The sequence below is a fragment of the Protopterus annectens genome, chromosome 6.part0 (assembly GCF_019279795.1).
Source record: "Protopterus annectens isolate FY-2018-M chromosome 6.part0, PAN1.0, whole genome shotgun sequence".
In the NCBI taxonomy this organism is placed as follows: domain Eukaryota; kingdom Metazoa; phylum Chordata; order Ceratodontiformes; family Protopteridae; genus Protopterus; species Protopterus annectens.
In genome coordinates this window covers 1,995,586,584-1,995,598,633 of record NC_056737.1, presented here as the reverse complement: position 1 = coordinate 1,995,598,633, position 12,050 = coordinate 1,995,586,584, and the positions used below count along the sequence as shown (strand labels likewise).

The 12,050-nt window shown below is 40.0% G+C and overlaps 1 protein-coding gene across 1 annotated transcript in view; it reads left to right on the top strand.

The window, feature by feature from the left end:
- The window catches only part of AGPS (alkylglycerone phosphate synthase), a 1,624,661-nt gene extending 1,621,722 nt beyond the window's left edge, over positions 1 to 2,939 (top strand). Inside the window, exon 20 of the mRNA XM_044075311.1 lies at positions 754 to 2,939. Within this exon, the coding sequence (XP_043931246.1) occupies positions 754 to 875 (122 nt within the window). The 3' untranslated portion in view covers positions 876 to 2,939. The remainder of the gene's footprint in view (positions 1 to 753) is intronic.
- Positions 2,940 to 12,050: the final 9,111 nt, after the last annotated feature.

The window sequence follows — 12,050 nt, the reverse complement described above, 5'->3', positions numbered from 1 at the left end:
TGCATAACCTCCCTTTTGCTCTTTTGTGAAATGTCAAGTACTGCTAAATCCTCAGCCTTTTAACATCTGCTGCTATCTCAGTGGTTAGAGTTGAAACCCTTATGTGATTTTTGTTAAGTTACTCCCAACAGAAATGATCTGAGCATATTGAGTATATTCTATAATCAGAAATGTAAGGTAAATGTTTAACAGACCAGAATACAGCACTGAAAGTGTTAAACTGTCTTACTTGGAATATAGTTAACATAACATGCAGAATTTTTCTTTAAAAGGAAATATAATGAAATTTGATTATTTAGACATTGAAGGTTAAAATGTTTATTGTTGCAGGTTGCTGAAGCATGCTGATACCTTTGGGATACAGTCTTGTGCCTTACAGCAGAAAAACACCCAGAGTAATTTAGGCTAAATATAGTACTAAGCAGGCTTGGTTATTTGAAGTGGCTATAGGTACCATTGTAACATTTATTAAATGACATGTAATCTCTGCATAAGCGGCTGCTTCACATCAGCATTGCAGAGAAAACTAGACAGTGTGGAACACGGCCTTCCTTTGGGAATGGATTGAGCTTAATGAGCTTGATAGTCTGCTGGGCTCAATAAATCACATAACGCAAAACATTGTTCATTTTTGAATAAAAGCATTTATCACACTGTGTTTATTCACTCACAGTCATAAGATTGATTGACTCCCAGCATTCTGGTGTACACTCAAACATTTCTTTTTTTTTCTTTTCTTTTCTTTTTTTCTAGTGGGGAAGTTGCGGAAACGCTGGTTGAGGGAGTGCATCTCAGATACTGGAATCGGTATGCTGAAGTCCGTCAAGGAGTATGTAGACCCCAACAACATCTTTGGGAACAGAAACCTTTTGTAGATCTAACCAGACTTTCTTTTCTGCTTTGAAAAGACCTGGAATGTTGTGTTTTTGAATACTGCTGTATATGGTTACCCTATTCACAATGCACTTAATAGCTCATCAATAGCAGAAAGCTGTTGGCAATGTTCTTGTCAAAAGCATTAAGTAAGCCATGTCTGTTTTAGTTCTCGTCAAGCTTGAAGGCAAATCTCTGACACTCAGTATTGTAAAAATGCAGTGCTAGAGGTGAGGTGTTTTTACATTTTTAGGGGAGTGGGGAGAAAGTTAAATAGTAACCCAGATGTTAATGAAGCCAATTTGCAGATTTTGTTCCACCCCGTGTTTTACTTCTCTGCTGATTGGCTGAAACTGATGGTGCACACAGATCGTGATAGTAGAAGGTCATGAATTTATTTAGTAAAATTCAGACTTTGTATGAAAAAACAGAAATAACATTTACCTGTCTTGTACACAAGTTCACTGTATGCAACATTTAGTGGAATTTATTTTGGCAGAAGATTCCCTTAACATTTCTCGATTGTAAAACATTCTATAATGCTAAAGATAATTGTGTAATAATTACATGGGTGTTTGAAATTTTGATTAAAACATACTTATTCAAAATTATGAGCAGTAATTTAAGGGGTATGTCCATTACCCTACTCAGAGAACCTCACCAATTACTTCTGTAAACATTTAGCATTTTTTTACAGAACCATTAACAGTTGTTTGTGAAGAAGTGGTATGTAACATAAACATAGAGCATTTTGTTGTATTTTAGTTCATCTGAAATTTCCATACCTTCAGTTGCTCAGCTGCAAGATGGTTTGAAATCAAATTTACATAAAAATCCACATGGCTGTTTTATTTTTACAGAACTGGGCTTTTGTATGTGGGGGGAGAGAATACATATTTCATTTATTTTTCTAGGTTTATGCAGGTTTTGTTATTCCTGAAAAAAGCATTTCATGCTCTTTGCTCCAGCTGGTATTACATTACCTAGCTGTAAGTATATCTGTTTCATTTTTCTATTGTGGTTTTCCTTACATATATCTGAACAGAACGTAATTTGTACTTTAAAACTGAGGTATTTAATGTTTATCTCCAGTCCCCCTAAGTGCTTCTTTGCTGTCCAGTATGGATCACAACATATAGTTGTATGCCCTGTCATTGTATTGCTTTGATAACTGAGGACTAACTCCCATATATGCATCTGTTTACCATGATTAAAATAAGAAAACATGTGCACTGCATATCAGCTGATCTGAATTGTATTAACAAGAATGCCAGGTACTGGTCTGTAGAACGGGTATGATTTAATTGTGAGAACCATGTAATGCAGATACATGTATAGACTTTAGCAGTATGCAGGAAGAAGATATTTTTCTCCCAACATACAAAACCAAAGAGCTGTATTTTCTTCTCATTCTTTTCCCGTATTGCTTTAAAATAGGTAGAAAATGGAAGTATAGATCAGCATTTAGAAAACTGAAGGAAATAAACTTTTAAATGACTTTGTTGTTCTGCTGTGTATTGTAATATAAGCATTTTACTCAACAGTGCCATGTAAATCTTTATGTAATAGTTTGTACAGCTTGTGAGCACAGTGCTAACAAAGCTGGAAATGTACAGATATTTCCTGCAGTCTTTGTATGAAGAGTGGATAATTTAATTGAGCACTTATTTTTTTCATGTAGGTCAAAGTAATTGTTTTGTGGCTGATCTGACAACTTTAACATGATGGACGCAGTAGATCTTTACAGTAAACCTTCATACCATGTGTATTTTTGCCATTGTTTGTAACTGTTAATGAGAATACTGTTTCTAAGAAGTTGATGTATTAATATACATATGCTGTCATCTAAACCAACCAGTTGAAAATAAACTCAGATTAACATGACTATATATTTTTTATTGTACATTAGGTCTTTGTTAACATGGACTTTAATTTGGCCTATTATAAAAGAAGGATAATTAAGCTACTATAAAGCAGAAATGGCATTGTAAGAATTATTTTTACTACCACTGTTTTAAGAGTAGATACTGTATCTTAGAACAATAAAAAAGTTTCAAAAATGTAAACTGTTTCCTATAAAGTATTCTCTGAAGGGTATTGCAGACTGTTTATTTTTTATTATAATCTACATTTAACCTTTTCCTCCACCCATGTTGTAGAATTCTTATGATCTGCTAGGCTGCACTAACTTGCTTTTTCTGTAAGAATGTGTGGCCAGTGGTGGACATAAATATTGACTTTAGTCTGTATGCATGGATAAGATAACATCAGTGGATTTAATCGAGTAACACTGGCTCAGAGGAATGAATACTTTCTTTTCTGTGCATGTTATATAAAACCTTGAGAAGTGATCAGTAGCATGGCGAATATACATTATATGCTAAGGGAAATAAAAGAAGTCATAAATCTAGTATTTCTTGAAATGTTTGCAGTGTGTCCTAGCCTGTTATGTTAGGAACTTTCCTTTCCATTGTCCCTCTTTCTGCCTCAGAACTTTGCTGTGACTCCATAAAATATTTGGTTTTGTGCCAGAATGCTGAGGATTACAGCCACCTGTACTAAATATTAATTACAGGTTTTGTATTGCTTTAGAATATGTATGTTAATGTAAATACATTTATTTAGTCTCAACTTTCTAAGTGAATGATATTCATATTTTGAAGTGCCACTAATATGTGGCATCTGTCCATAATTGTTTTTTTAGTGCCTTTATTGAATTATCACTCGTGACCTAGGCAAACTTACATTTATGTAAAAGAAAACAAAACGTGTTCACAGTTACAGACCTACATCACTTCTATTCTTCTGTACAATATTATGAATTCAACATTACATAAATTGGTCAGTTCCTGCCTTCCCTTAAACCTCATTTGTCCTCATTTTTCTGCATGTATTCTCAGAATTTCATTTTTGTCTAGGTAATTCGCTCCTACCCTTTTCTTAAACATTCCACTTCCATTTCCGTTATCTCTCTTACAGTACCAAAGAAAATAATACCAGCATGTGAACGTGCAGCCAAGTATAACCAGCAACCAAAACCAAGGGCTCACATAGTCTCACACACAGCAAGACCACCAAGTAGTACCAGATAGTAATTCCACTATTAAAAAGATCCAATCAATTGGGCACCAAATATTAAAACGAACCACCAGGAGTCCAGGATAATAATGGAAAATATCTTTAATCATCCAAGGTGAAAACAACACACTATGATGGTTTAGCGCTTTCGTCCCTGAAAATGGAACGTCTTCAGAACCATTGGGTAAAGTATCTTAATCACTGAAATATAAATAATAAGTCATGTGACATAATTAAAATCACATGACTAAATTCTGATAATACAAATGAAAAATAATAAAAAATGCAAAATAAAACAAAACCGACATTTTAAAATCGTACTTTAAAAACACAGGTAAATTAAACTTTGCAAAAAATTAAAGTTAAAGTTGAGCAGCTCTAAGTTTAAGCACAGCAGAAATAGACATCTGTTCATTTAAACCCGGTTCTTCAGATGCATTTAGTCTGAGTTGCCATATGAGCACCCTGAGTTCTAATACAGTTTCACATGAACCTCCCTGGAAGTCCTTAAGAACAACCTCCAATATACCAAAATTACATTTAGAAAAATTGGAACAGTTCAATAAATGTCTAAACAAAGAGTTGTTGGCATTGCCCTTTGATATAGCATAATTGTGTTTGTAACTCCTCATACACAATTGTCTTTCTGTTTTACCAACATAGAAAGTTGAACAACTGGAAGAAAATAGAGCAATATATACATATATATATATATATATATATATATATATATATATATATATATATATATATATATATATATCACCCCTTTTGAAACACAGTTCTCACCTGCGAGTGAAATTTTTTTGTGAGGATGACCCCAAGGTTATTTCTTTTTCTATAGCATAATTACACTGGTTACAGGCCCTACATCATCTTGTATTTGTATGTTGCCTCATGATAGTAGTGTTAATTTGATGTTCAAAAAGATTTTTAAGATTCCTACCTGTTTTATATACAAAACCATGGTTATTACTCATTGTTTTGTGAATTTGTTCATCCACCCTAAAAACATTCCAATTTTTAATTATGATATTTCTCAATTCTCTGGAATATGGCCCATGTGTGATCACTATACTATTAACATACGGATGTTTGTTCAGAGAATTGTGTACCAAAACTGAGGATATTCCACTATCCCAATCCAAACCTAATAGGGGATTGAATTTAACACCCCAATCTTTTAATAATTTGTCCCAAATAGTGATCAGTAAATTTAAAGGGTATCCTCTATACACGAATATTTATGTTAAATTATTGACTTTATTTTACAATTCTTGAAGTCAGAACACATTCTTGCTGCTCGTACCAACTGTCCTTTATATTTTTCTTAACGTACCCTGGGTGACAACTGTTGTAATCTAAGTAACTATTTGAAAAAGTGGCTTTTCTAAAATCTTTGACCCAAAACATTTATTAGCTTTGTCCTTGAAAATTGTAACACCTAATCAATTGCAGCAAAACTTAAGAAATGCAGTAGTAATATTGAGGTATGTTACAAATACTTCAATTTGATATGATGAATCTTTCCATAAGATAAAAATGTCATCCAGGTAACGGAGATATAAGTCCCAATGATTTGTGTATACTAGGTGCGTGATATATAACTTCTCCCAACTGTAAAGAACTAAGTTATCATAAATGGCCACACAGTTGGCACCCATTGCTACTTCATTAACTGGAAAGAAAAATTCTCCTTCAAAGGTGAAACACTTAAGTATAATCACTTCCTTAAAGTACAAAATGAATAATACTTTTCTCTAAAGTGGTCAGTTCAATAACTACTGTGTGAAATAACTCCAACACTACTTGGTGGGGGATACAAGTAAATAAGTCAACCACATCCACTGTGAAAAAAACTGCAGGATTTGTTGTAAAAACACTGTTTTATTTTTGTGAGGAAATCCCATGAGTCTTTCAAAATATGATCTACTGCACACACACAGAATTCTTTAACAATCAATCCAAGAAGACTGCCAGTGGGTACTTTTTGGAATTTTGTGCAGCAGCAATCAAATGCTAAGGGGATGAAATGATAGTTTTGTAGACCTTTGGTATACCGAAAACAATTTGTATAAATGGGTATTTATTCAGTAAAACATTATATGCATCCAAATCATCTCCCCTTGTAACAAGGAGTCCTCTAAAAATAGATCTATTTTTTATAAGCCACAAAAATTTCATTCTTCAAAATAATTTCATATTTCTCGTTGTCCTGCAACAAATTGTGGATGTCACCAATATAGTTAATTTTATGCACAATAAAAATCCCCCCTCCCTTATCTGATTTCATTATTCTCAAAGAGGCATTCTTCCTAAAATTGACCACCAAGTTCCATGTATCTTTAAAAAGGTTGAAATGTCATAAAGAATAAGAGTTTAATAAACTATATAAATCTTTTTTACAGGACTTTTCAAAGATAGCCACAATTGTGCATAAAACAGGAATCATAAAAATCTTTTCAAATAGGTTCATAGGTGTGTACTAGGCTAATGGCCCTGGGGCCTTTACAAGCCTAGCCAGAGGATTACCCTGGCATTGTGCCACCTGACCTTAGTTCCCAGTGCCTTTGTCGAGCAGAGACACTGGAGTTATCCCCAGGTTGAATTTTCTATTTCCCATCCACTCATCAAGATTTCTCTTGAAGAGGGTCAGCGAGGTGCTCTGCTTGACATGTATGGGAAGTCTATTCCATAGCATGGGCTGTCTCTGGGTTATGAACCTGTCCCTCCAGTACGTTCTGTTGATTGTGGTATTGAGGTTGAGCTCTGTGGAGCATGTGGTGTGGAGGGATTGGGATTTCTTTAGATCTAGCATTTCTAACAGATCTGGGTCAGACATGGCTTTGTAAGTCAAGCAGAGATCGCCTCTAAGTCGGCAATATGAGACACAGAATAGTTGGGGTTTTTTGAGTCTGTCCATATAGGACAAGTGTTTAAGGCCTAGGATCCTCTTTGTGAGGTACTTTTATGGCTCTCCAGTTGTTGCATGTGTCTAGTGAGGTACATGCCAAATGGCGCATTGTACTCGATGATTGGCCTAATGAGGGAAGAGTAGAGGGAGACAATGACCTCTTTCTTCCTGGATGCAATACTTAGTAATGAGATGTGCCACATAGACAGACTTTCTGACCACAGTGGCAATGTGGTGATCAAAAGAGAGGTTGCTGTCAACCTGTGTTCCCAGATCTCTTATAACACGTTCAGTGGACTACCATCAGTGTGGTAATTCATGGGAATCTGTTTTTTCCCAAAGGGGATAATGACACATTTTTTGGCATGGTTCTGACACAAGTCATTGGTCTCGGTGAGGCCATTCTGTAGGATGTCATCATCACTTGGGGAGTTAATAATAGTGCCCAACTTGCAATAGTCTGCAAACTTTGTCAGCCAGAGTCCCTTCATGTTGGCCTGGACTTCAGAGAATTAGATACCAAACAGGAGAGGACCCAGGACCGAACCCTGTTTGACTCCACTCGTGACTAGTTGGCAGTCAGACTTGGAGTCAGCTACTTTCACACTGTGGATTCTTTCTGTGAGCCAGGTTGCAACCCCACCTAGTAATATAGGGGTTGATGCCTAGCATAGTGATTTTTTCTAATATTCCTGAGTGGGGAATGGTATCAAAGGCCTTGGCTAGATTAAGGTAGGCTGTATGAACCACCTTGCCTTCATCCACAGCTCTGGTGACTGACTCAAAGAAGTCGATCAAGTTGAGCAGGCGCAATCTACCCTTCACAAAAACCAAACTGTGTGGGATCCAGAGTTTGGAGATTCCCTATATTCTTGTTTATTAGGTCCACGATTATCCATTCCATAGCTTTGCATAAATATCAAATTAACACTACTGCCACAAAGCAGCACACAGGTACAAGAAGATGTAGAGCTTATAACCAGTATAATTATGTTATGGAACCAAGAAAAATTACATTGGGGTCATCCTCACAAAAAATTCCACTCACAGATGGGAACTGCACTTCAAAAGGGGTAATACATATTGTTCTATGTTGTGGTTCTTCAAGTTTCTATGTTGTCAAAAAGAAAGACAATTGCATTCCAGGATTTACAAACACAATTATGCTATATCAAAGGGCAATGCCAACAACTCACTAATTTAACTGTTCCAGTTTTTTAAATTCAATTTTGATATATCAGAGGTTATTCTTAAGGACTTATGGGGAGGTTCATGAGAAAGTAAATTAGAACCCGGGGAGCTGGTATGCAACTCAGACTAAATGCATCTAAACAACCGGGTTTAAATGAACAGATCTCTATTTCTGCTGTGCTTGAACTTAGAGCTGCTCAACTTTAATTTTAAATGTGAGAGTGTTCAATCTCACCGTTTGTTCTTACACATGGGTGTCGGAGCCGATCCTCGGCTCCGAGTCGGCCGCTTAGCAAGGCTATGCATCTAGGAGAAGCTCGAGACCAACCTACCTCCCACAATTCCCTCTGCCTGTACCTCAGATCTAGTTTTCCGCTGCAATTGATCGCATCAAATTTAGAGAGCTCTGACCAACTTTGGGAAGATAAGATAATTCTATTTGTATTTCTTGTGAAATCTTTTAGTTTGTTTTCAGGAAATTTATTTAGTGCGTGTGTGTGTGTGTCTAGTTCAACTTCGCCTTATATATATATATATATATATAATTTTTATAGTTATACACTTTGTTTCCTTCAGGCCTACCCCTTCTACTTCAGGGTTGTCTTAATTTGATGATAATACTCTGTTTGTGGACCTTGGTCTATCTTTTTTCACTGTTATCTGCTACAATTGTTTGCTTTTTATTCAGGATATGTCTGAAAAAGCTAAGTCGGGATTTAAGAGGTGTCAGTGTGGGCAAAAGATGTCTGTCACTGACAACCACAGCTCCTGTGTCTACTGTCTTGGCCCTCTCCATCTACAAGAAGACTGCTCTGTTTGTCATTCTTTTAGTGGAAGGGTCATGACAGATAGGCGCAGGAAGCTGATGGATAGGGGTTTTTTGAAGCCTTCCTTCCAAGAAGAGCTTGACAAGTCGGACCAGGCTTCTAAGTCCTCGAAGGGATTGAAGACATCGGAGCCCATGTCATCGGCTCCGACTTCTTCGTTTAAAGTTTGTTCACCGGTTCCACAGGCTTCGGGGCCGAGTGTCGAACTTCTTACCGTCACCGAGCCTCGAGTCTTGGAACCGGTATCGGAGCTTCCACCTCCTGCCTTATTGAGGTCGGTACCGTCCTCGGTTTCTTCGACTCATTCTTCCAGGCCTCTCTCCGACACCGACGTAGATCATGTGGTGCAGAAGTTAATGGAGAACACGGCCTTGTCCAAACTCATTTCAGTCTCCTCCCGATTGGTGTCGAGACTCGAAGACCTTCCCTTATCTCCATCTGATCCTCCTCCGAGGCCTACACAGCTCTCGGAGCCGAGAGATGTTGATCTGATAATTGTGGAGCCCTTGGTGCCAGATCCGTCCCTTTCTCGGTCGGCACCGTTGACCTTGACTCTGTCGGAACCGTTGGCGGACTCGCGGGGCCGACGATCCCTCCTTGGCTCCGGGACCGAGAGTCGGACCGATCTTTCAGTACCGACTCTTCCCCTCTGTGCCTCGGCACGGATCACTTCGGCTCAGTCCTCGGGGTCAATACCCTTAGCCTCCGCGTCGGAGACACTTCCGCGTTCCTTGGAACCGGGGGACTCTTCGGCTCGGGCTCCGTGGCCTTTGACCTCATGAGGAAGGTGTTGTCTTCTCAGACAACCACTTCAACAGAAGCAACTTCTCTCCCATAAAGGTCTGTTGTCTTCTTCTGCACCCACGGCTACCCACAAGCATAGAGCACCAGTGTCTCAGCCACTCCCAGAGGGAGCCCCTTCTTCCTCGGAGGCCTCATCGGAAGCCCCTCCCGATGATGTTCCGAGGAAAAAGTTGTGCAAGAGGGAGGCACTTAGATTCTCCACAAGAATCTTTAACATCGGATACTGACTTAGATGAGTCAGAAGGGTCCCCGAAATCACCCTCAGAGGATGTCTCCTTTGCTGACATCCTGGAGATCCTGATGCAGAGAGGTGATTGGCAGGCCCTACCCCCTTCTGAGGATGAGTTGGTTCTGCTGAAGGCATTTGGTGCTCGCCCTTCCTCCTCCTGGGTCACTCCGCCCTTCGATGAATTAATTGAGTTAATTGCTGGAAGGGCGTGGGAGACTCCTGACACAGTGGAGCCAGTTCCCAGGAAACCTAACAAGTACATAACTGCCCCTCAGGACAAAGCTTACCTTACTAAGGGAGTTCCAGTGGACGCTATGGTGGTGGCTGCAGCCACTAAAAAGGAGATGTCCGAATCTTCCTCGTCTGTCCATCCTCCTAACAGAGACTCTAGGACTATGGACAGATATGGGAAGCGCATTTTCAGTTCAGCGACTTTCTCTATGCGATCGCTGAACTATTTGACGCATTTTACACGATTACAGAGGGATCTAGTCAAAGAGTTGGGAGATACCCTCCAGGGTAATACGGATGCTGCTGTCTCGGACAAAGTGACAGCACAACTCAACACCCTTACATCCATTGTGAACTCGTCCATGAGGCTCATCTCAGATGCGCGAGGGGTCGAGTAGGGCTGCAGCTTCAGCGATTGCTCTTCGTAGACAATCCTGGATGCGGCTGTGCTCCTTTGTGGAAGCCTTCAAGTCTTCCTTTACTAATGCCCCCTTTGATGGTGCCACTCTTTTTGGTCCCAAAGTAAATGAGACCCTAACCCGGTGTGAACAGGAGGGAAAGACTCTGTCTGCTGTCGGAGTCCGTTTTTCCACCCCATCCAGACCGTACCCCAAAGGGCAACGAGGTGGAAAGATGTGGTTTCGTAAACCCCAGGGTTCTTTCCCAGGCATACAGGGTGATGCCCCCTCCAGAGGCAGAGGGGGGGCAGAGGTGGAAGACGCCGCCCTGGCGGAAGAGGGGGTCCACAGAACCAAGGTGACAGGGATACCATCCCTGGGAAACCTTTCCAGCACTCCTGAGAGGAGGCCCGAATGTCCTGCTCTGGAGGCAGTCTGGGGACGCTTAGCTTTATACCCTCAGGCCTGGCAAAGCCTTACTTCAGACAATTGGGTAAAAAGCATTATTACCAGAGGTTACAAAATTCCCTTTGTATTTCCCCCATTACCACAAAAAAAGATTCCCAGATGTACCACCCCATCTGCGAAAACCTGCAGCTATAGAAATTTCAAAGCTGCTAGAAAAAAGAGTCATCCAACCAGTCCCGGTGGACCAGAGAGGATCCGGAACTTACTCAAGGTTCTTTTTAGTTCCAAAAAAGACAGGGGACTGGAGGCCAATTCTAGACCTAAGCACTCTCAACACATTTGTAAGAAAAGAAAAGTTCCGGATGGTCACGCTTCAATCGATCCTTCCATTTTTACAGAAGAATGACTGGATGTGCTCAATAGATCTCAGGGACGCCTACTACCACATCAAAATGGCCAGAGTGTCCAGAGATCACCTGTGCTTCCGGCTGGGAGCCAGCCACTTTCAGTTTCGGGCCCTGCCCTTTGGTCTAACTTCAGCCTCCAGAGTTTTCACCAAATGCATGGCAGTGGTAGAGTCTCACTTGAGAAGCCTACGATTCCGGGTGTTTCCGTATCTGGACGACTGGCTCCTTACTGCCACCACCGAGCGTCAACTGATACAGGCCAGGGACTACACAATAAACCTTTGTGCTCAGCTAGGGATTTCGATAAATTTCGAAAAATCTGCGTTACAGCCCTCGCAACATATTTCATTTATAGGCGCAGATCTAGATACCCGTTCTATGCTACTAAAACTGCCCCTCTCAAGAATAGCTTGCCTACAAGATCACGTATCTTGTCTGCTATTGACCAAAAAGGCCCCAGCCAATCTAGTCCTGAAAGTCTTAGGGCTCATGTCAGCTTCCCTCATTGCAGTTCCCATGGGGAGGCTACACATGAGAGTTCTCCAGTGGCTGCTGTTTGCACAGTGGTCATTCCAGCAGCTACCCCTGACTCACAAGATTCACATAACGAATACCTGCAAAGCACACCTGTCTTGGTTACAGAATCACAACTTCTTCAGCGGCCGGCCATTTGTGTTACCCAAACCAACA